Below are 25,290 nucleotides of genomic sequence, written 5' to 3' on the forward strand. Positions count from 1 at the left end.
GAGAGACCACAAACGGGGAGGGGCAGAGAGAAAGGGAGAGAGAGAGAGAACCCCAGTCAGGTTCCATGCTGTCGGTGCGGAGCCCAACACAGGTTGAACCCACAGACCATGAGATCATGATCTGAGCTGAAACCGAGAGTCAGATGCTTGACTGACCAAGCCACCCAGGTGCCCCTAGGCAGCAGTCATCTTAATTACTGGTTTTCATATTAGTCTGACTGAAACAACATGGATGCTCAATTGCCACTATATGATGAGAAAGATCACTGCCAATTTTGGAATTCATATATTTTTAGATATCACAGATTCCAGTCCCCTCATTTCATGGATGAGGAAACAGACCCAGAGAGGTGGGGTAGCTTACTTAGGGTCACACAGAATCCGAGGCAGAGCTAGGATTTGAACCCAGAGTCCCAACTGACTTGGCCAGAGATAATTCATGTGCATTTGCTCTTCTTAACAGGAAAATAAGGTTCATGTCCTGCCACTCTGCTTTTGCTTCCTCAGTTCATTAAAGTTGAGCTTTCATATTTAGTGAATTACTCTAGTACTAAAACTGGTGACATCTCTTTCTTCTAGATTGCCAGCATACTTTGTTGTCCCCACCCCTCTTCCCGAAGAGGATTTGTCACGCTTTCAGGGTCACGGCATACCAGTAAGTACATCTAGAAACCCTAATAGCCGTGGGTTGCTCATCAACCCATTCTGACAAATTATTCTATTTAAAGCCGTTGGCTTTGGTCCTCCGTTCAAAACTGATCCATAAATATCTCAGGGAGTCACTAAAAAAGTTTTTCTCTCAGACTTGAGGCTCCCTAGGACAGAGCTCTAAAGCTTTCACAGATGCAGTAGAGTTTTTAGCAGAAACATCTTAGAGATTTAAGAGGATTATGTATCTGTCTAGTGTTGAGAGCCAGCCTGATTTAACACCTGAAATCATTTTGAGGCTGAGCTAGCTGACCACCCTAAGGGAATAAGGTTTAAGATTCTTTTGGGCCCCACTATTAATTTTTGAGTGGGCGTGGCCATGTTTTCTCCCAGAGGCCACATGGAGAACTAACTTACTTTTCACAGAATAGACTGGGATGGGAGCCATATTTAATGTGTCACTGATCAAAGAAAGCAATACTTTGGCAGTTACTCCAGTTTCTAATTGGTGGTGGGAGTTGCCAAGCCTTCAGGGAATTTAGTAAGGAATGAGAATTATAAATAAATGCTGTGCTGTGCACATGGCTCGTTCACCAAAAAGGTCATTCCTGTATGGGAGTTGAGATGTTTAATCAGAGGTCACGTGCTCAGAAGCCCATGCAGGCAGGTAGGTAATGAGCTTGGCCCTTGCAGTGAACCAGATACCATCCGCCTGAGTTAAGGGGAGTCTGCTTCTCTGTGCCAGCCAATTTGTGCTGTGTGGGAATATGGGCCTTGTCTTGCCAGATATCTGATTTCTCAGGAGAAGCCAGAGATAGGGATTTTTATGTGAGTTGTGAGTTTTCCCAGTTTCTAAATGTATGCAACTGATTTAGATGTTTAAAAAACTCTGGTCTTTGGGCTAGAGTTGGCTCATGTCCCACCAGTTTGCAACCTTTGATTGAGAGCTGTGGTTTTCACACTTTCTGGTCTTAGCGCTCAACACTCTAAAACATTATTGAGGATTTCAAGGAGTTTTTGTTTATGTGGATTATATTGTTTCATATTTGCCATATGAAAAACTAAAAACTTACTGCTTATTTTAGCAATAAACTTACTACATTTTAATGTAAGTGACATATTTTTGTGAAAAATAACTATTGTTCAAAACAAAAACATAGGATAACAATGTTTTACATTCTTAAAAATAGAAGACCACCGGATTCTTCTATCTGCCCCTTTCATTCAGTGTGTTCTAGTATGGTAGCGTTTGGTTGAAGTACATGAAAATCCAGCCTCACACAGATCCGTATTTGGGGAAGGGAGGAATATTTATTAACCTTTTCAGATAACTGAGAATATTGTTCTTTGATGGTACACCAAAAAAAAAAAAAAAAATGATTGGTAGTTTCATAAAGGTTAATTGCAATAAGGAATCTGAAAATATAATGAATTTTTCATTCTCTGCTAAATTAAAACCCATGGGTCTGTCTTGTACTTGTCATAGATCTTAAAACATGAATGATTTTATGACGTTATATAGTGGTCATTTGGAAAATGTTGGTTCACTGGGCTATACAGATCATCCAAATATTAACTTATTTCCTTATATAATATAAAAATCAGAAGTGCCTGGGAGCTCAGTCAGTTGAATGTCCAACTTTTTTTTTTTTTAAGTTTATTTATTTTGAGAGAGAGCGCACACAGGGGAGGGGCAGAGAGAGGGGGAGAGAAGGAGAATCCTTGGGATTTTCCCTCTGTCCCTCTCCCCCACTTGTGCTCGATCTCATGCTCTCTCTCTCTCTAAAATTTTAAGAAATCACATTCATTAGCATTGTCTTTGTCTTGTCAGAAGTCTGTATATTTTGGGAAGCTGTCCAGCTGGAGTCAGAGGTTAGTTTTACACAATGTGATTTTTGCTTGAAAGTTCATTTTTTATTTGCAACAATCTGTCAGTTGTTTTCCTTGAAGTGGCAGGGTCACTTCATTTTTTTTTTGAGGATGCATCTGCCAGATTCCAAAGTCTAAACACCCGTTGTTTGACTCGCACTCATTCTGTATGGGTTTTGGTTTTTTGGTTTTTTTCCTCACTCATTCTTTCAATTCCATGGAAAGAGCAGCTAGTTCGCCTCTCAGCTCAGGCACACACGTGCTCTTTCTTGTGACCAACACCATCTCAGTGCTTACTTCACACTCCATCGCACGGAATAGAAAGCGTATTACTATTAAATTGTCCATAATGGTCAAGATTAATAACTTTAATAATTTTTAGTCCTTCATTAAGGACATTCTCAAGTGAAGGAGAATTTTTTTTCCTGTGAGTGTGTGGCAGCAAAGAATACAGTGGTGACCAATGGCATCTGGTGGTGGTGCCTTGGTTGGTGCTAAGACACCAGCACTTTTGCCCACCAGGGCTTTGCCATAGGTGCGAATGTCAACACTGTGAAAAGGACACAGTTACCTCTTAATATTTATTCTCAGAACACCTGAAAGGGTCTTGGGACCCTGCCCCCACCCCCCCACCCCCCACCATGCCTCCATCTCAACATTTTAAGAATTGCTGTTGTAGAAGGATGAAAATGAATGTCTTCATTTCTCAGCCTTTCAGAGATGGATCTAGGGAAAGAAGGTGAGCTCTGTGGGAAGAAACAAATACGAATTGTCCGCACCTGTGCAAACAGGCTGCTTTTCCACCTGGCATTGTATGAAATTTTGATACTGTGTTCTAGCCAGGCCTTCAGGCTGAGGAGTAGGAAGTGTTCTGCTAAGACCTGAGTGGGGAGCCAGCAACATAACTTTGATAGAAACAGTAGGAAAGTGTTCTCACTTTTTCAGATCTGCCTTAATGATATGTCCTGGAAGTTGTTAGTGGAGTTTGCATGAACGGACAGCAGAAACATTTTGTACGTAATGGAATTTCCACATTTACCCAGGGAACACAGAGCTCTTGGTACACATAACGTAAAATTTGCCATTAATGGCATTTATGTATTCACAATGTTGTACAACCATTACTGCTTTCTAGTTCCAGAACATTTGCGTATCTCCATGCTTTTTTACCCTGACTTTTCAGCTAATCTGTTTTTTTCTTGCCTTCACTTATTTTCAGTGAAGACCTACATCGTTTGTAAATTCAGTCACATCCTTGCTCTAATAGCGACTTTGGCGTCCTCTACCCTCTGCTGTTCTCCAGCCCCTGAGTATTTATATTTTCTGGCCGCGAGGCTAGTGAACATTGCTAAAGATGATTCAAACCAAACAGCAGAGTGTTCCTTAATGGGATGTGCGAAAGCCATGTTACCTTGCCTCTGTTGGGCCTTTGTTCTGGCTCAGCAGTCTGTTATTTAACTCCTTTTGGATCCTGTATCATTCTTCCCTGGGGCTGGTGTAAACCATCTTTGCATTCTTTTTAAGTTTGTAAATTCCATTCTTTTTTTTTTTTTTTTTTTTTTAAAGTTTTATTTACTTTAGTAATCTCTACTCCCAGTGTGGGACTCAAGCTCATGACCCTGAGATCCAGAGTCACAGAGTCACATGCTCTTCCAACTGAGCCTGCCAGGTGCCCCTGTAATTCCATTCTTCTTCTTTTTTTTTAAGTTTATTTATTTTGAGAGAGAGAAAGCCCAAGTCCAAGAGGGGCAGAGAGAGAGAGTCCCAAGCAGGCTCCACACTCGGTACAGAGCCTGACGTGGGTCTCAATCCCCTGACCATGAGACCCATGACCCGAGCCACTATCAAGAGTTGGACTGTTCAAACGACTTAGCCACCCAGGCAACCCCCCCTGTAATTCCAGTCTTAACTTTTGTACTGAGAGACAACATTTCCCCCACTTCTGTGGGATCTTGGACAATCAGCGACAAGACCTCCTCCCTCAGCTTCCTCCTTCACCTCCTGTTGTTTTTTTCTGTGTTCCTGTTTCCTTATCCTGAATCTAACTAAACATCTGCCTGGCTCTTGATCTCATCTGCCCTTGTTTTGTCTGGAGCCTGCTTCCATCAGTCTTCCGCCTTCCACGTGGATCTTTCCATGGTTCTGCTCTACCTGAAGGCATGTTCAAGCTTTCCCTAACCTGAAGAAGCCCCTCCTGAAGAGCTAAGTTGTTGTCTTGTTCTCCTTCCGACAAACATATTTCAAGACTCTACTGACCTAGGTTTCTCAGTTGGTTAAGCATCTGACTCTTGATTGGCTCAGATCATGATCTCACAGTTCCGTGGGATTGAGCCCCATGTTGGACTCTGCGCTAGCAACGAGGAGCCTTCTTGGGATTCTCTTTCTTATCTGCCCCTCCCCACTCACACTATCTCCATCTCTCTCTCTCAGAATAAATAAATGAACGTTAAAAAATAAAAGACTGTGTACTAACTGCCCCTACTTGTCTCTCTACTTGTTTCTTCTTGCGTGGTGACTTTTACCCCCTACTCTGCTGAAGGACCTTCCCGAAGTCACTATGCCTTGTGTATCGCCACCTCTCGTCCCCATCGCTGCAGATGTGACCCTAATTATGTTCTCTTTTTTTGCTTCTAAATTCCTGTCTTGCTTTGGACACACTGTGCCTTCTTGGTCCTCTGACTTCCTTAATAGTTTCTTCTTTCTTACACTGGTGTCCAGTTGTAGATGATCCCCTAAAGCTCTGTCTTTGGCTCTACTAAGAGAGATACCTTAAGATGTACCAAATAATGAATAATCTCCCCCTCTCCTTCTTCAAAGTTAAATAGAATAGGGGCACTTGGGTGGCTTAGTCGGTTGAGTGTCCGATTGTTGATTTTGGCTCAGGTCATGATCCTAAGGTCGTGGAATTGAGCCCTACATTGGGTTCCACACACTGAGTGTGGAACCTTCTTAGGATTCTCTCGCTCTCTTGCTCTCCTGCACACTCTTGCGCGCACTCTCTTTCTCCCCTTCCCTCCCTCCCCCTCTGTCCCCTCACTCTCTCCCTCTCTAAAAATAAAAATAATATTTTTTTAAATAATAAAAGTAAACAGGATTAACAAGGAGTGATTCTTGTCTGTTGTCAAGACTTTTATACTAAGAACCCAGACAGAAATCATACATATTACAATAGGAGAAGACATACTTTTGTTAAATTCTTATGAGAAGTATGTCTTTGACTAAGAATTTTGCTTGTTTCTGGGTGTATGGGTGGCTCAGCTGGATAAGCATCCAACCCTTGATTTCGGCTCAGGTCATGATCTCATAGTTCAAGGGTTCCAGCCCTATGTCAGGCTCTGCATTGACAGTCAGGAGCCTGCTTGGGATTCTGTCTCTTTCTCTGCCCCTCCCCTGCTCTCTCTCTTTCTCAAAATATATAAACTTAAAAAAATTAAAAATTTTGCTTGTTTCCTGTTTATTTTTAAAAGCAATACCTAGTGCTTTTGCTTTTATTTTATTATCTATTTTCAGAGTATTAAAAAAATTAAAAATAATTTTTTTAATGTTTATTTTGAGAGAGAGAGAGACAGAGCGTGAGCTGGAGAGAGGCAGAGAGAGAGGGGACACAGAATCCAAAGCAGCTCCAGGCTCTGAGATGTCAGCACAGAGCCTGACGCGGGGCTCGAACTCACGAGCTGTGAGATCATGACCTGAACCAAAGTCTGCTGCCCAACTGACTGAGCCACCCAGGCGCTCCTAAAAATTTTTTTTAAAAATATTTGTTTATTTTTGAGAGAGAGACAGACAGACAGATTATGAACAGGTGAGGGGCAGAGAGAGAGGGAGACACAGAATCTGAAACAGGCTCCAGGCTCTGAGCTGTCAGCACAGAGCCCAACACAGGGCTCGAACTCAAGAACTGTGAGATCATGACCTGAGGCAAAGTCAGACACTTAACTGACTGATCCACTCGGGCATTCCTATTTATTTTTTCAAGTAGAGAATAGTTAGGGAATTACCCCAGAAGAGATGAGACAGGTATGGTTGTGCCCCAAAGAGAACATGAATTATGGTTGAATGTCACCAAGAGTTAACCCTTTCTATCCCAAGAGAAGAGATAAAAAGGATTACGGACCCTTAATTTCTTAGAACCTGTCACCTAGTCGTGGCTAAGAGTGTCTCTCCTTTAATCCAAGTGAGCTGCAGCAACTAGGGGCATGATTGCCTGGGCATTCAAATTACTGCCACCTTTGGCTGAGAGCTAGAAACTGTGTGGTGGTTTCTGTACGTTGCTTAGTATGACATTGGGAGAAGACAGCAGAGGGCCCTTTGATTTGTCTTAGTGTCCTAACACGTCCACCTTATTAGGAACCTTAAAGAGTCAAAGTACGGCCTGGCCCTGAAAGGGGAGGCATTGCTTTTTGGCATTTCCTAGAGCGGTCCTATGTTCCTCTGCCCTCACTCCCTGGGTGAGCTCGTTATCAGCTGGCTGCTACCTCCCATGTCCGGAGCCCCAATCCTGCCTTCCCCTCCTAAACTCATAACCCTCATCTAATGTGCCTCCTGGATAGCTGCACATGGGTATCCTGTTGGCACTGGACACCTAATACATCCAACACCCATTCCATCATCTTCCCCTGTAACCCCAAGCCAGTTCCTCCTGGCTTTCTAAGTGTGGTGCAGAGTTATCGCCTGGATCGTGTGCTCATCTTGAACCTCACAGCCCAGACTTCTAGCCTGTCCAGTGGATGGCTTATACCATTCATTGCAGATGAATAGCAAAAAGGTATCAGTGCTGGATGGCAGAATTATAAAAAGCATCTTCCCCTAGGTTTTATCTTTGAGCTAAGGCTGATGACTTGGTCAGCAGAGCAGTGGCTGTGCTCTAGCCATTCTCAGCCCTTAACCAGGCCTTGATGGGGCACAGAGTCCACACAGTGCTCACCTGCCCTAACCAGGCTTGCCCTGTCCTCCGTTCCAGGCTCCACTGGCAGATTACTTTGCCCCGAGATCAGTTCTCATTTCCTTTTGTTCCTGCAAAACAGCAAACAAACTCTCCCACTGTAGCCAGAAAAGTGCCTGAACACCTGAACCTGTCACTTACAGTCATTCGTGTGATTTCTTCCTCTTTTGCCTTCCCTTTGTGGTTCCTTGTAATTCTCTTCTCTTATTTACCACGTTCTACCTTTTATTATGTTTGTGAATGCATTTCCCTTTTGAGAGTATAAGCTCCTTGGAGTAGACACACTATCCTCGCCCTCTTCACATCCTCTTCACCTAATGCAGCGCCTTGCATGTACCGGTCTGGTATCCTTTGTTGAGTAGCCAGCTTCCCGTTCTGTCTGGTGTGAACTTTCTCTACTGACAGGAGCTGCCTCCTTCTTGCCATCCAGGTAGAGCACAGCATTTAGACACACTGCTGCAGCTTTCAATGCAACTTGAGCAAGTTATTTGGTCTCTCCAAGCCTCAGTTCCTTGCTGTTAATGGAATTAGAAATCACCCCTGTCGGGGCACCTGGGTGGCTCAGTTGGTTAAGCGTCCAACGCTTGATTTTGGCTCAGATCATGATCTCATGGTTCGTGGGTTCAAGCCCCACATCGGGCACTGCATACACAGTGTGGAGCCTGCTTCAGATTCTCTGTCTCCCTGTCTTTCAAAAATAAACATTAAAAAGAAAAGAAAAGAAAACCTCAGTGTTTAAGAGGGGAAAGAAGGAAATCACTGCAGTCTGAGAGTGTGACTGAGAATCACATGAGTTAGTTGACATAAAGTCCCTGGCAGAGCAGGTTCACCACGGTGACTAGCCTAGTGATGGTGATGCAGTCATCTAGGCTCCCGGCACTCAAGCCCGGTCAGACCATAAGTAGGTCTGAGTGTAACTGTCTAGACCTGGGGGTCTTTTTTGTTTTTGTTTTAAGACTAAATCATTGTTTTTCATTGTAAGTAACTAGTCTTTGGCTTAACAAAGTTGAAAATATTCAGCCATTTCCTACCCAAGTTATACATTTCCCTGAGTAAATTTAAATGCTCAGCTTACCTTTCTCCCGCTGGATTGTGTATCTGGATTATGACTGAAAAACCTTTCTTCCCCTTTGCAGTTATGGTGTTGGTCCTGCCACAATGGATGTGCCCTTTTGAAAATGTCAGCACTGCCCAAAAAAGAACAGGATGATGGCCTTTCACAAATGCAAAAGAGCTTCTTGGATGGGTCAGTACTGTTCTACATTTCGTGACTGGTTAGCTCGAGTTCTTGTTTTCCAAAGAAGCTTCATTCCTGTTTACCTGCTGATAGCTTAGTGCTCAGGAATACCATAGAGAGGGATCATTTTTAATCCCTTTGAAAGGAGGGGCGCCTGGCTGGCTCAGTCAGTAGAGGATGCAACTCTTGATCTTGGGCTCATGAGTTCGAGCCCCACATTGGGTGTAGAGATTACTAAAGAACAAAAAACTTAAAAATACATAATTTTGAAAGGAGTCGGTATAACATAATCGTTAAGAATGTCAACTGCAGGGGCACCTGGCTAGCTCAGAGGAGCTTGCAACTTTTGATCGCGGGGTAGAGTTCAAGCCCGATGTTGGGTGTGGAGATAACTTAAATAAATAAAACTTAAAAAAAAAAAAAAAAGAATGTCAACTGTATTGTTTTTAAAGATGCACACTGAGGTATTTAGGGGGGAGGGCATGATGGCTATGGTATTGACAGTGGTCAAATCCAGGTCATGGCCTATGTCACTGTCCTTTGATACATGTTCCACGTGCTTCCATTTCCACCTCCGATGACTGGGAGCAGCGGTCCTGTGGTAGCTAGTTTATTGGCAAGGATCAAATGGGAGGATACCTACACACACAGATCTTGCCACGTCTAAGTGCTCGGGAAAAATAAGCTGTTTCTAATTCACTTCTGCTCTTTTAATCTCCTGTTACTTTTTGATACCTAGAATCTATAAGACCATCCACAGGCCACCCTATGAAATTGTTAAAACTGAAGACCTGTCAAGCAACTTCCTGTCCCTGCAGGACATCCAGACTGCCTACTCTAAATTCAAACAGCTGTTTCTGATAGGTGAGAAAAATGCAGAACAAAAGCTCTCTGTCAAATAGGGAAAGACATGCCGTGTGGATCAGGTGACAGCTGGTACCTTCTCCCTGGTCTCTGTATGTACCCGAGGCTCATGACCATGAGGGTTGATGTCATAGAGCAGAGGGGCTGGTAGCTGAGGAGCCGCTGTCATTGCCACGTTCACCGCACGCGCCCCCCTCCCCCTCCATTTTCTTCCAGGCTTTTACCCCGCTGCCCCTTCTGACAACAGGGAACACAGGCCCACCCCTCCATTGCTCCTCTTCTCTCCTTCCTCAGCACAGTGTCGCCCAGTGGTGTACACAGGGGCTTCTCTCTTTAAAAGTTGTGGAGCCATGCAACACCTCTATTCGCTGGCTCGCTCACGGTGATTGATAAAGTGGATGATTGGTTTTGTTTTCCTTAGTGGCTTATTGAATGGACCGCCTCCCACCCGCCCCCCCACCCCAAGTGAAAATATCTTTTTTTCTTCTGATTAAGCAGAAATGTACAAAGTAGGAAATGAAATATGCCCATCCCGGCCACCCCCCACTTCTCTGCCTGGGCTGCCCACTATGAACAGCTTAGGACCTGAATCCTACTTAACCAGCCCAGTTGTTTATTAATTCTCATTCTTCAGTGAATCTGTATTACCATCTGAGATTTGTCACAGTTTTTCCTAACTTGGACTTTCTAGCCTAGCAAATTCTAATGACTTAGGATTCATTCATTCATTCAGCTGACATTTATTGAGTTTCCATTATATACACTGATTATGGAGGCATTTGAGATAAAGATGAATATGATGCCCAGGTAAACAGCAGTGTCCACCTCTAACTAGATTTATAAAAAGCAGGGACCTGGTGGAGAGTGATACACTGCCCTAGTTTTTTGGGGTTTTTTTGTTTCTGCAGATCTTAAATTTTGGGTACTCTGCACATTCAGAGAAACTTCTCTAGTAATAAACTATAGAAATGATCCTTGAAAGTATAGTCTTCACTGCACTAGTTGGTGCAGGACTGTGATTCTACCACTTTCCGTCTCATCACCCAGGACTTGCAGAGAAGTATCTGCCTTGTCGTTGATTTGAGTTTGCAGCTTGGACCTGTATTAGATGTCCATGCAGCGCAGGTCTCTCTGTACCAAAGGTGTGGGGGCGGGGTGTGTGGTGTAGGAGTATGCAAGGAAAATGTGCTTGTGTATTTAGGATTCCAGCAGAAGCCAAGTCTCCCCCTTTGGGCTCCCTGGCATCAGGAGGTATGCCGTTATCTTCCAGTGCTAGAATACTGTAGCCTGGGTGTCGACTGTTTCTGCCTAAAACATGTTACTCTCCTTGTTGAATCACAAGGTCAACCATGGCTTTACATAAATATTGTGGAGCACTTTTTATTTGAACAGTAAAAATCTAAAAAATCCATTTTTGACTGCCACCCCCTTCCAGAGGCTTACAGTTCAAACACCATTTCAGCTGAAGTCTGGAAGTGTCCTTTCTTAAGAATGGAGATCTGTGCTTGGATGCTGCAGTTCAAGTCCAAGACTGTCTGAACAGCACACTTGAGTAGCACAGATTTTTGGTGGCAGACATGTAAGAGAACAGTGACCTGACTTCCTTGCTCTTTTTTCTTTTTTCAGATAATAGTACGGAATTTTGGGACACAGATATAAAATGGTTTTCTCTGTTGGAAAGTAGCAGCTGGCTTGACATAATCAGGTATTTTAAAGCCATCATTTTGCTCATGAATTTTATAGTTCTCTAATTCAAAGTAGTAAAACAAATTGACAAACAATGGAACTGTTTTAAATGTTAAACATTTAAATGTGTTAAACATCACAGTTAGATGTTCTTAGATCACATATTCTATTGACAGCTCAGCTGGATTTTACATTTGTTTATTATTTCTGTGCACATTTGATCTGAATTTATCGACATGCTACTTGCTCACAAAGAGATCTCTCTAGACTATATATAGACTAGGCATGGAAAGACTGCAGAACAGGGGGGTGGCAACCCATAAGTCTAACTGAGTAACTGAGGCAGCAGTGCTGGCCTCCAAGAAGGGAACAGGAAGAAGGGGGGTGATGCTGACTTTTTACTGAATACCTTTTTGAATTACGTTTCTCCTGTGTATATTACTTATTTTAGAATGAGTAATGTCGGTTTTTCATAATTTCATGATTAATTTCAATTAGGCATTTTGGGTTTGGGAATTAGGTTGAGATTCCCAGAGACAGAATTCCTATATTCCCTTGCCTACTTCATAGTTTGAATAGCTCCTCTCTGTTGCTGTTAAAGAGAGGAGAGGGCAAAGGGAGGCACAGAAGAGCAATGATCAGGGTGTGAGAAGAGTCCCACCCCTAGGACACTTGTGAGGAAGGAGAAGAACTCCTCCCTCCAACTGGCACCGCATCTCTCGGTTCTGCCAGCAAGGTTTGTGGCAAGGAGCCTCAGCCCCCCAAACACTTGTTAACGCATCCATTCCAGAGAGCCTGCTGCATGGCCCATAGTTGGAATGTGTAGTTGCCGACAGTGATCAACGTCACCAGGAAAAGCACCCTTCTTCATGTGGGGGGGGGCAGAGAAGGTTGAACATCCCTCACCAAATGAAGCACCGTCCAGGAAGGGCGCCCCTGCAGGCAGGGAACAGCATATGTGAAGCCCTTAGTTACAAGCAAAGGAAAGTCAATGCTGAAGATCAGGAATAGTGTGTACAGAGAGAGACAGAAGGGATTTCTGGACCTTGTTGGACTGTTTCAGCCACACTGACACATTAGACAGGTGACCTTGAATTAGACCATGTGGGCGTGTAGCACAGTTTCCAACGTGGGCATTTGTGGGTCTTACTAGGACTCTCCGGCCAGACTCAGGCATGAGTTCTTAATAGGAGACTGTAGTTTAGAAATCACCTAGGAAGGTTTTGACATCAATTTTGGGATTCCCTTCTGAAAATTTTCAGTCTCTAATTGGCAGATGAGTGTCTTGCAGTATGTGAATAGGGTAAATGGTAACTTCTTTTCTGGAGGATTTCAAGTGAAAAAACAAATGAGACTGTCTCAATCTTCAGTTTCCTCTGTCTAAATTTCTCATGGTTTTGATGCCAACCTCAGAAACTAATGCCCCTTTTTCTTGTCTCTTTCCAATGTAGACGTTGCCTGAAAAAAGCAATAGAGATCACAGAATGTCTAGAAGCACAAAACGTGAACGTTCTTCTTTTAGGTAATACATTTAAAGCACAAAGAGTGGTTTTTGTTTCCCTTCACTCGAGACTCAATTTCTGCATATATAGCTTTATGTAATTGGAATTATCTTACAAAAGGAGCGAGCTAAGTGTAGAAATCCTTCCCATTCTTTTCTACCCTGACCTTAGAATTCTTTGCATTTGATTTCAGTGTTACAGTTTAAAAATAAACCCTTCATTTAGAACTTGGCAGACTTACTTGCAGCCCAAGAAGGAATTGTTTGGTATCTTCACCAAAGTTCACATTTCCTACTGCTTTGGGTTTTGTTTTATATTAACTCCACTTGGTTACAGTTAAAATCTTTTGATAATCCTTTTTATATAAAGAAATCCATGAATGGTTTAATTGTTCTTTTTATATCTTTGTGTTTGACAGACAACCTTGTGCAGTCGCTATAGAAAGTTTGTGGGTCACGATTTCCTTTGCTTCAGTGGGCTTAACTTGCTAAACATGTGGACAGGACATAAGCATTCAGAATGTGTAAAAACAGGTGCAAACCGCTTTTATTTAAAGATTGCTAGAGTTGGTTAGACCTGAGCTAAAATACGATGTTTGCTATTTAGAATATTTTCAACTTCTCATAGCCCTGCACTTCGGTTCAGTAGATCATCTCATGCTTTCATGCCCTCAAGCTTTTACCATGGCTCTGACGTGTTCCATGACTGCTGAAATTTAGCCTCTGTGGGCGGGCTGCACATGTGTCTGCCTGGGGCTTCTGTACCACCTGATGCTGGCTCGCTGACTTGGATTTTACGATATTGACTGAGCACCTACCATGTGCAGAGCTCTATACTTCTGCCTTCTAGAAGTTTACAGCCTAATGAGAGTTGGCCTGAGCATGTTATTGAAAAAGACCTAATCACCAATGGCAGAACAGAATACTGAGGAACTAAGTGGTATAGAGGAGGACGAATAAAGATCAGAATCTGAGAGGCAGAAGTCCTCAGGCCAGGCTGCAGTAGTCACAGTTGCATAAAACAACATCTGAATCTTTGGCTGAGATGTGAGAAGTCACTCGGTCCAGAAGAATGACTGAGTTGTCTCCTCTGAAATCTCATTTTCTGGTCCTTCTTCCTGTTACTCACAGGTTTACTGTTAACACCCGTCAGATGCAAGAAGGATGATTCCCTTAAAATTATGAAACTTATTTCAGGGCGCCTGGGTGGCTCAGTCAGTTAAATGTCCGACTTCAGCTCAGGTCATGATCTCACGGTTCACGAGTTTGAGCCCCGCATTGGGCTCTGTGCTGACAGCTCAGAGCCTGGAGTCTGCTTCAGATTCTGTGTCTCCCCCTCTCTCTGCCCCTCCCCCACTCACACTCTGTCTCTTTCTCAAAAACAAATAAAACGTTAAGAAAATTAAAAAAAAAAGAAAAAGAAAGAAACTTGAAATAAGCTGATAACACTCCAAACACAAAACTCTGTTTCTTTTGAATCCACGTGTTCCCATAGTTTAGACTTGTCTCCCTGGAGGAGAAAAAGAACCACAAGCGTAAGCCTAGACCTTAGTGCCTCATGGTTCCAGGGTCAAAATGAAAGAGTTTTAACGGTAGACACATCCCCCTCCTTAGAATTTGTAAGTTTCTCTAGTTTCACCGATACTAGCACCGCCATCCTCCTGGACATTTTTAAATAGCAGCTTGAGTTGCACTTCTTTCTGCAAAGAGGAAACCACGGGGATGCAGACCCTAACTTTTAGGATCTGAAAACTCTAAGGCAAATGCATGGACAGAAATGTATGCTTTTATTTGCCGGGAGTCACGAATGCCGAACACACGTATGAATGGTGTTTTCATCACACAGGTTTTGTCCGGTGCACTCTGGGGGTGGTGGGCACGTGGACATAGACCGAGGGGAGTTTCTCTGCCAGGCTAGGCGAGGAGAAGCGGGCACCTCTGTGCTCTCAGAGAAGGAAAGAGCTATGGAGATGGGAATAAGGGAGTCCAAGCAGAGGGAGTGGAGGAGAGGAGCTCTGAGGGGAGTCTGAGGAGCAGCTGAGCCCTGGAACAGTGAGTCCAGTGATGGAGACTTTGACACGGCAATTGGAAGAGTTTTGAACTTGGTCTGTGAAGGCTAGCGGGTCGCCACCACGTGTATGGCTCTGCCCTCATTATGCGGCACGCCGGGATGCCGGTACGCTGACAGTGGATTTGACGTGCTGCGTTTTATTCAGTCAGTCAGCAGATCCGTGCTTAGTGCCAGCATATGCCGGAACCTGTACGGGACTGGCTGGAAGCAGTTTGTCTGTCAATCTGAACACTACCTGTTTTCCCCATGGGCCCTCGCCTTCAGGGAAGTAGACCTTGACTGTCATTAGCAGGCACACTTTGGTTTTGGGAACCCCACCAAAACTGTGCAAGGGTGAGCACTCTTTGTGGCTTTTTAATACTCCATACTCTCCTGCCTCTTTGCACTGCCGCTGGGCCCCTCCTAGAGGAGAATGCTTCCGACCTCTGCTGCCTCGTTTCCTCTCTGGTGCAAGTGATGATGGACCCCCACTGTAGAACCAGGATTGGTTTCCAGAGCCTTGTCCAAAAGGAGTGGATCATGGGCGGGCACTCTTTCCTGGATCGCTGCAACCATCTACGTCAGAGTGACAAAGAGGAGGTGAGTGTCCTCGTCGGAGAAGCGCCCAGTCTCTAATAACCTGTCTTCAGGTGTCGGGTTGGTGCTTGTGAAGTGCATGCTGTTGGGCTTGTTAGGAAGGCCATGTTCAGTTCACTGTTGGATGACTCCAAATGCTTTAAACAGTACTGAAATCCTTCCCAGAGGAAAAGGGTATTAGTAAGTGGCTCAGTGCCTTTTCTTCTAAATTGTGTATTTCATGATGGGAATATGTATTTCATGATGGGAATAATACTGATTTATAAAACTTAAAAATTCAGAGAGACTCCTACAATTTCTGCTAAGTTAGTGCTTGCAAAAAAATGAATATTCCACATAATAACACAAAGTAAATTTTCCCTTGTACATAAGCCTTTTCAAATAAAGCATGAGGTTATGTTAACACCATCCCTCACCAGGACCTTACCGGTGACATAGCCTGCTGTGCACATGACCTCTTCTGCATCTGGCTGTGTGAATTGCGTTGTAGTTTAGCTGGCCCCCACGTCGTGGTCTAGTCTCAGCTGCAGCTATGCATTCTTCTTTGGCCGCATTGTTAATGATTGCTGAAGAGAAAATGAAGACAGGTGAACTTTCTTTAATGAAGTCACCTACAAAGCTCCGTGTTCTAGGAGCATGGCTTGTGGTTGTTCTTACTTCAGGTAATGAACGTGTCTGTCTGTGATGGGAAGCAGCATGGTGCAGCATGCCGTGGGAATAGAGAGCCATGGCTCCTGCCCTCAGGGTCTTGGCACATTTCTGGAAGACTGCGGCTTCTCTTGCTAGGCTGTGAGGTTTCTTTCAGGCCTGGTCTCTGCTCATCTGTGTCCCATCAAGCTGAATGGAAATCACCATTTTCAGCCTTGGAATGGACTTTGCCTTTCTGAGGAACTTTGCAAGGTTGATGGGACTCAAATAACATGATGGGCAGAGAGCAGATACTATGTGGGGAAGAGTATGTTTTGGATATCTTGAGAAGATAGGACTGTCAAGGACCATGTCTGGGGAGGGAGAATGAGTCCAAGAGCAGATACAGTCTGATCTGCTTTCAATCATCCTTTGGAGAAGTCATCCAAACTTTCTGAGCCCATTTTCATAACTATATAGTAGGGTTCAGATACTTTCCACTCTGTTTAATGATATACTGAGCAGAAAATGAAGTATGAAATAAAGTTGCTATATCAGCATTTCTTCGCATCTCCACAATGACATATTGATGTTGTTGGGTTTTTTTTTCCTTCTAAATGTGGCCATTTTAAAAGAATTATTTACTTATCTATTTATTTTTGAGAGAGTGAGTGAGTGAGCAAGCAGGGAAGGGGCAGAGAGAGCGAATCCCAAACAGGCTCCATGCTGTCAGTGCAGAGCCTGATGGGGGGCTTGATTTCACAAACCGTGAGATCGTGGCCTGAGTCAAAATCAAGAGTCAGACGCTTAACTGACTGAGCCATCCGGGCGCCTCTCAACTTCTGTCTCTCTTCTGAGCTCCGTGAGGCCTCGACAGCCTCCATAAGGGAGAGACTGTGACATGGCTTGTCTTACCCACCTGACACCTTCGCTGATGACTCAGAAGGATAAACACTTCGTGAATGACGAAGCACCCTAGAAAACCATCTCTACCAATAAAGGGCTTGCCTCCAGGAAGCTAGTAAAGGAGGCTATCTGTTAAAAAAAAAATCTGTACGCTTGTGGAAAAAAAGGTTAGAAACTCACCTTTGCTGCTTCTGCTGTCTTTCCCATCCTCTTTCTCTTCTGCATCCTCCTTGTGGGGGTGAAGAAGGGAATATTGACAAAATTCAACATGATGGAGTATAGTTTTTTGGTAATATGATTTACTAATGTGAAGAATGGAATTCTTTCAGGAGGTGATAACAATTTCACTTAATTGGGGTTCAGAGTGTTCCCTGTCATCAAAATCAGTTGCAAACGCTCGTGTGTCAGTGTTTGGTCAGTAATGAGGTTTTACATATTTCGCCCTAAAATGTCTTTCGTACAGATCGGTACTGCCAAATACTGAAATGAGTCTACAGGCATGTGACTTTATTTATTTATTTATTTATTTCAATATATGAAATTTATTGTCAGATTGGTTTCCATATAACACCCAGTGCTCATCCCAAAAGGTTAGGCATGTGACTTTAATTGAGCATATTCATTGCGTGGAGTGGGATGGAGTCGGCTGTGTTTCCCAGGGAATACAGTGCTCAGAAGTGGTTTCCATGGCCATTGAGATGGCTGCCCCTGAACTCAGGACAGCTGGCCTTGGCCTTGTAGTGCCTGCTCAGTAATGCGTGTCTTGTTTTCACATAGGTTCCTGTGTTCCTGCTTTTCTTAGATTGTGTCTGGCAGCTGGTGCACCAGCACCCCCCAGCATTTGATTTCACGGAGACTTACCTGACTGTGTTGTCAGATAGCCTGTACATACCTATTTTTAGCACCTTCTTCTTCAATTCGCCTCATCAGAAAGATAACGTGGTAAGAGTCCCTCTTAGGAACCTGTGTCTTAAAGAAGCCCTGATTCATGAGTTTATTGCAATAGTTTTGATGATAAAAATATTTATAGAACACTATATACTGGGCCCTGTTTTGAGCGCTTTCTGGGTATTGGTAATTGTCACAGCATCCTGTGGGGGGTATATTCTTATTCCTGAGGAGCCAAGGCACTGAGAGGATGGGGAACTGGCCCAAGTCCACGTTGGGAGCAAGTGTTGGAGCTGAGGAATTAAGCAGAATTAAAAGCTGTCCTTGATAAAGCTGGTCAGCATTCTCTTCCGTTTGCCTGGTGCCTGGAGTTACTCTGGAGAGAATGGAGGCAAGGCAAAGCAGGGAAGCTTTTACTTTCCATCTTACACTCTTTTAAGTCTCTCCTAGGGCCTTGCTCCTGGGGGTTTTGCTCTCTAACCAAGCTTAGGGCCTCTGACCGGCTTCCTCTCGGCCCCGGGTTTGCTTGAGCTGGGCCTCCAGGAGCAGCGTTAGCCAATTACTCGGTGAAGCGGAGGCACGGAGCCTGGGCTTCCAGTCCCCCGGCCCCGGTTTCAGATCCCAGCCGGTCACTCACCAGCTTCGTGAGCCTCAGGCAGTTCACTTCAGTTTTCTGAGCCTCAGTTTCCTAAATATAAAATGTGACAAATAGTGACAGAGTTGGTGTCAAAGTGCCCGTCAGCGGCTGACATGTGGCCTGCTGGAAAATAAGGTGACCTTTTTCCCTCTCCCTTCCCACCCAAAGTCTTAAATGAACGACCACTGAAGGCCGCAGCCTTTAAAAACGAGGAAGCCGTGAGTGTTTGGTCTCGGGGCAGGAGCGCCCTTTCCGGTGCCCCTCGGCATTGTGTGTTTGCTCTCCTCAGCCCTCCCTGGAAGCCGTCATGACCTGTGCTTGTTTTGGCAGGGCAGGGAAAGCCAGGATACACAAAGCAAGCCTTTGAATCTGCTCACCGTGTGGGATTGGTCTGTACAGTTTGAACCCAAAGCCCAGATGTTGCTCAAAAACCCTCTTTATGTGGAAAAGCCAAAACTGGACAAAGGCCAGCGGAAAGGAATGCGTTTCAAAGTAAGATGTCCACGTGTCTAACCCCTTTCATCTGCCCAGGATCCCCGGGTATGGCAGGAAAAAGTGACATATGGATTCTGTAAACAGTCTGAAGAGTCAAGATTTGTGGCAGGCCAACTGTCAGGGCCCATGAGAATCATTTGCTTTCAGCAAATCAGCCTTTGCCCCGATGAGACATGACCATTTGCTGAATGTCACCGGGGATGTTACTGCCAAGACAGTTGTACTGCATGGGATTGTGTGAACCCTCTACCTGAGTGTGGTTAGCAGAGTAAAAGGTGCATTGATTGTGGGATTTGCTCAGTCTGTACTGGTTCATGTCTTCAATAGCAAGACCTTTCCTGATGAGGTGTAGCTACAGCTTTTTCTGTTAAGGGCTGTCCAGTCTCCTCACTGTATTGATGTGCAGAAGTAGCCACAGACAGACAGCACATAAGCAAATAGGCACGGCTGTGTTCCAGGATTTATAAAAATAGGCAGCAGGCCAGATTTGGCCGTGGGCTGTCATTTGCTGACCCGTGCTGTGAATCACAAGTGTCAAATAATATGGATATCCCTTCAGATATATGTTCTTGATTGTAGTTAATAAAATCCCAAAGTTCCCTAGATGACAAATGATTTCTGTGGCATTTCCTAGCTCTTTCTCCTGGCCTGGAATTTCCCCCCACCAGACCCAACGAAGGGGAAAGTGGTAGTGGTGAATCCCAAGTCATTGTGTGTCTCTGCCTTCTCCACTGCCCTACTTCTGATCCCACCTGCCCTCCAGGGAGCCTGGCCAGTCTGTGTGGGAGGTGCTCCATTCTAAGAGGCTTGGGGGCCAGGTGAGCCAAAGCCCGCACTTGCAGAAGATGCCAGCTGCTGAACAACTTAGAACTGTTGCTTTACTCTTTCAAGGGGCCTCAGGGCCGGGGTGGACGTTTCTCCTCCTGGTTTAGTCTCTTTCCTGCCAGCTGGACCAGAACTGCCCTGAGCTCCGGAACAGCTTGGCCAGAGGTCAGTTTTTCCTTGGTGTGCTGTGCCCCCTGGTGGCTGCATGCACACTTGTCACCTGTTCAGGATCCCAGAACTGCCCCGGGCCAGAGGGGCAGGGGACCTCAGAGACGGCCAGGGCCTGATCCCTTATTGTGCATGGGAGGAAAGTGACGTTCCCCTTTTCAAGACTGGATTTCACTTCTGTACTTACATCCAGTTTTCCTTGTACATACATCCCTTTTCCTTGTAGTTAGGAGCAGATGGCCTAGGCTCTAGGAGCTGACTGGTGCAGGAGGTTTGAGCCAAAGCTAAAGCAGAGCTGGGGTTGGGGCCACAAGGAACTTTGAAGCTTTTGGGTTAGGACACCACACGTAGGGCTTAGGGCCCCTTGTTGAGTGGGCAGACGGCCTTGGAGAAGTTCTGTAGAAACTAAGAGGCTGTGGCGGACCACCATGAAGCACTGCTTGTGAACAGCCTACATGAGGCTGCAGGGCCTGCTCCCGTGTGCACTCTCAGCCTCAGCCTTGACCAGGCTTCCCTCCCAGCATGCCCTTCTTGAGCCCTCTGTTCACTTAGAGGTTGAGAGAAAGGGCTCTCGAGACCAGTGGAGCTCTGTTAGAGCGCAGTCTCTGGAGCCAGACTGATTTTTGTAAGACCACCTTTAGCACTTTCTAGCCGGGGTCTTTGTGGATTGCTTAACCTCTGTGCTTTAGTCTCCTCATTTGTGAAACAGGACAATAACGGTGACTGTGGAGATCGGCTAAGTCCATGCACGTAAAGCACTGAGCACAAAACCTGGCAGGCAGTAAACACTCAGTGGCTGTTAGCTTCCGCCTGCAGTCAGCAGTCCCCTGTGTGGACGGACTGGCCTTGATCCTTGGGGAGGAGAGGCCAGGCCACTCTCCCACCCCCCGCTGGAAGGTCAGAAATCCTGGTCAGCTCTGAGTTGTGGCATTGTGGATGGTTTTGCTTTTTTCTCATATGTTTATTATTATTCTGTATTCCATAATAAAGAATGCTCTTTTTCACAAAGAAGAACCACTGGCAGGAGTATGTTAGAGAGTCATAGGGCTAGCCTGCCCAGAAAACTTGTCTGTTCTTATTTCAGACTCACACCTCAGGAGCAAAAGAGCTGGGGAGAAACAGCATCTCCCCACATTGCTGACCTCTCTGTGGGGCTCTGGGGTTCTTTGTAACCTCTTGACATCTTTCCCCACCTTCACGGCCCCTCCCTGGCACTTCTCGGTGTCGATCACCTTGCTTTGGCTGCAGGTAGAATTACTCAGGAGGGAAGTAATGTACATGCTCTCACATTTTTTACTCGGTGCAGCGCGTCAGGCAAGAACATCTGGCCAGTTTAGCCACTTCTCAAATTCCTTTTGCTCCCACCTGTCTCTCTGTCCAAAAGAATCTTTATGACATAGGCTTAAACTCCCACTGGCTGCCTGATAACCTACAAATGCAGTTCATTTGAGTGATAGGATCTTCAGGTAGTTGGCTGCTGCTTCCTCTCAGGTGTTCAGAATTTCATTATCAAAGAAGAAGCACTTTGCACTCTTCAAAAACTGAATAGGCCTGACATCCAGACTGCCCTGGATCCGCAGGCTGTCTCGACTTAAGCTTGTTCTTCAAAAGTGCCTTAGTGCTCCTGTGCCAGGGGAAGGGGGGTAGACAGCTTCCCTCTCTGTCACAGCGCCCTGCGTGCCTGCTTTCACCCATTTGTTTATGAACACGATGTGCATCCAACATTTGCATCATGGAACAAATAAGAACCCCCCCCCCCCCCCACTGTGTTACTGCTTTTTAATGGCTTTCCAGTCTCATGGCAGTTCTGATTTCTCATGATCATAACTGCTCTCAGGCTAACCAGAGGTTTTTTTGTGTGTTTTCTCTCAAAGCATCAACGACAACTTTCTTTGCCACTCACCCAATCTAAATCATCTCCCAAAAGAGGATTTTTCAGGGAAGAAACCGATCATTTAATTAAAAACCTTCTGGGCAAGAGAATTAGCAAATTAATTAACTCTTCCGATGAGCTACATGACAACTTGCGAGAGTTCTATGACAGCTGGCACAGCAAACCCACTGACTACCACGGTCTGTTGTTGCCGCACATTGAGGGGCCCGAAATCAAAGTGTGGGCTCAGCGCTACTTGCGTTGGATTCCAGAAGCCCAAATCCTGGGCGGTGGCAGAGCGGCCACCGTGAGCAAACTCTTGGAAATGATGGAGGAAGTAGAGCGCTTACAAGAGAAAATCGACGCGAGACCCCATGGCCAGGGAGCGCTCCTGGCAGAGGCCCCCTTGTTGCTGAGGGGCTCTGCCCGCCTGTCGGCCCTGTTTCCTTTCGCTCTGCTGCAGCGACATCCCTCTAAGCCGGTCTTGCCCACCAGCGGCTGGAAAGCTCTGGGTGATGAAGAAGATCTGGCCAAACGAGAAGACGAGTTTGTGGACCTAGGGGATGTGTGACTCATCCGCTCAGTGATGTGAAAGAGGAACGTTGAAGGTTGAGGCAGGCGTCTACCATGTTTGATCTCCAGATTAGCGGCTCATGCTTTACTGCTGTGGAGGTGGGGGGAGTGGGAGGCCTCAGGCATTAGTCCAGGGCTGTGTAGGAGGAAGCCGGGACCTTCAGGAAAAGAGCTGGTTCTCGTGGGTTTTTTTCTTGCTCCTGAAGACTATGCAGTTAAAATCATATCTCTGGTATTATTAATTGGAAGGAGTTACTACTTGACCTGTAAAAGAACTGTGGCCATTGTGCATAAGTATTATATAGAACCTGCAGTGGCTGGTTTACTACTAGAAAGGGCTTTGGTCAGACACTCTTGGACTCAATGCTTTCTTCAAATCTTTTTTGTGCCAAGATAATTTATCCAGTCATTGGGAATTTATCCAGTCTACCCATCTTAGCTTGGAGAAAGTGCAGCTTTATGTGATGTGTATATGGCAAATCGAAAGACTCACTTAGAGGTATTAGGATTATGGCATTCCTTTAAGCCATAGTATTTTTCCTTTCTCTGTCCTCTTGCCTGAGAAAAGCTGGGGAAATTCCACCCATAGCACCCATCCTGACATTTCCAACCATCCCCCGTCCAGCATAGACTGTGTCACTTTGTGTGGGGTTGGTGGGCTAGCCAAGCAGCCACACCGCCCTTTTGTGTGCTGACAGCTCCGGGTCTCTCTCTGCCCACTGGGCACCCCTCACTGCCGTCCCTCCATGCTCCCCGCCACGGGGCATGTAGTCCAGAATCTTGCTGCTGAATCTGTTGGTTAAACTGGGGGAATCCCTTTGGTTTGCCTGAAGGAGCTTCCATGCTTCTGGAGCCTCTCAGTGTTTGAAAGTAATGGCTTTGCCTTTTTCTGACAGTGTGCTGAGGCTTGGGAACGCTTGTGACCTCCGCAGCAGCCCTCCCAGACATGAGCAGGATCATTTTTGAACGTGGCTTTCATAGGGAAGCAACTGAGCATAAATATGAGAAGCGATGGTTATCATATAGTACCTCAATGATTTAAAAAGCCATAGAAGAAACTTGACTATGCCTGGTGACCTTCTTGAATCTGCTGTCTAAATGGTATATATTTTGTAATGCAGGAAAGTACACTTTGTAAGGACCAGTTTTTTCATTCTCAGTAGAACCCTGTTAAATCCCACAAAAGGAAGGTGGGGGAGGGGGGAACTAATGTTAGAATGTTTCAAATAGAATGTTTGCCTTTGATATACATTTGCTATCCAGGATAGATCCCAATTTGAATGTTACATGTTTAGAAAAACTTCAGTTCTTTAAGGGCAATAAGAAATTTTGAAACTGTTGATAAAGAAGTTTCTCAGTTTGCACTGAATATTGTCTTTCTGTTTGTACAAGAAATTGCTTTGCTCTTCTCCCCTCTTCATGTTGGCACATGAGCCATGTTGGTCTGTTAAAATGACAGAGGTTGAGGAGAGGGCAGGATTCGTGCATTGGGGTCCAAACACATGTCCGGTCTTGGTTGCCTTAAGTCTCACTAGTGAGTTCAGTGTTAGGCTTGCAGTAGGGATTTTGCAAATACACTAGTCTATGAGCTACCTTAACATACGTTCTGTGGGCCTTCTTAAACTAGCACTAACCTCCACTTCTCTGCCCCGTTGCCTCCCAGATACACTATGGAGCTATTTTTGTTACCATATTATAACATGAATATTTATACAGTAGCCTCTTCAATCTTAGAATCTTAGTAATTTTCATTCCAAAAATGCCCGGTGTGATGCTTTACACTTCACAAAGTATGGTTTAAAGGCACAAGGTCATGGCCCTTGTCATAGCAGTTGAATGTGCATTGAAGTATTTTTCTATGATTTTTTAAAAAATTACAATAGAAAAATAAGCTGTTGTAACGTGAGGTCATGACAATTTATGTATTTATATTTGAAATCAGATTTCTATAAACTTGTATTTGTGTACAGAATTCTTAGTGCGTTTATATATTGTGACATTTTTATTCAAGATTGAGATATGGATTATGCTTAACAGTAAAAACTGAAATGAGACCATTTACTTTGTTTAAAATGCTGCACTGTGCAAGTTTGGAAATGTACATTAATTTACTGTATATAATATCCTGAGTTTGTTTATACCTCCAAGTTTTTACACTGAAGATAAATTAGCTTTAATTACATTAAAAACTTTTTTTTTTTTTTTTAAGGGAATAAGCTGTTGGGCTATATCTGTATAAATGTGCTTTTTATTTTCTGGATGTATGAAAGTTTATACTTGTATCTCACTGCATCATACCTGATTGCAGAAATTAAAGCACAATTTACAAGCAGTGCTGCGTTCGATGTGGTTGATATAACATGGAACAATTACTTTCAGTGTGTGTTGGGTTGAGTTGGTTGATTGGTTGGTAGTGGTGGGAAACAATGACCAAATAAATATTTAAAATTTTAGGAGCACATGGCTGGTTCAGTCAGTAGAGCATGTGACTCTTGATCTTGGAGCCGTGAGTTTGAGCCCCACGTTGGGTATAGAGTTTACTAAAACAAAAAAAGTAAAATTTCAGGTGGTGATGATTGATATGAAGAAAAAATAAAATAAGGCAAGAGCCCTGCATGGCAAATAAAGGAAAAGGGTTTTTGCAAACATGTGAAATTAAATATTGCTGCCGCTTTGCTTTTGCGGGGATATATGAGACGTCTGTTTTATTGCTGAAAGAGGTCTGAGTTCATTCAGTTTAACCATGAATAAGAAGAAGCTTTGTTTTGCCTTCCAGAGAGGAGAAATGAGATAGTGTGTGATGGTAGGATTTTTTCTAATTTGTTCAGTTTAACACTTACTAGATTGAGACCTATCACTTGTCTTTGTTGGGAGAGTTCCATTTCCTTGACCTTTCCTGCCTGT

The 25,290-nt window shown here is 44.5% G+C and overlaps 1 protein-coding gene and 1 pseudogene across 2 annotated transcripts in view; one reads left to right on the forward strand and one right to left on the reverse strand.

Moving 5' to 3' along the window:
• Window positions 1-24,718, forward strand: part of MTMR12 (myotubularin related protein 12) — a 65,676-nt gene extending 40,958 nt beyond the window's left edge. Inside the window, exons 8-17 of one of the 2 annotated variants that reach the window (XM_042952551.1) lie at window positions 580-655; window positions 8,596-8,705; window positions 9,436-9,560; window positions 11,187-11,265; window positions 12,698-12,768; window positions 15,225-15,397; window positions 17,705-17,869; window positions 18,783-18,944; window positions 19,839-19,937; window positions 21,815-24,718. In XM_042952551.1, coding sequence (XP_042808485.1) covers window positions 580-655; window positions 8,596-8,705; window positions 9,436-9,560; window positions 11,187-11,265; window positions 12,698-12,768; window positions 15,225-15,397; window positions 17,705-17,869; window positions 18,783-18,944; window positions 19,839-19,937; window positions 21,815-22,384 — 1,630 coding nt within the window. In that variant the 3' untranslated portion in view covers window positions 22,385-24,718. The remainder of the gene's footprint in view (window positions 1-579; window positions 656-8,595; window positions 8,706-9,435; window positions 9,561-11,186; window positions 11,266-12,697; window positions 12,769-15,224; window positions 15,398-17,704; window positions 17,870-18,782; window positions 18,945-19,838; window positions 19,938-21,814) is intronic. The other variant, XM_042952558.1, reaches the window with a different exon arrangement.
• LOC122202295 lies at window positions 10,469-10,551 on the reverse strand (annotated as a pseudogene).
• Window positions 24,719-25,290: the final 572 nt, after the last annotated feature.

This window comes from Panthera leo, chromosome A1 (genome assembly GCF_018350215.1).
Source record: "Panthera leo isolate Ple1 chromosome A1, P.leo_Ple1_pat1.1, whole genome shotgun sequence".
NCBI lineage: Eukaryota > Metazoa > Chordata > Mammalia > Carnivora > Felidae > Panthera > Panthera leo.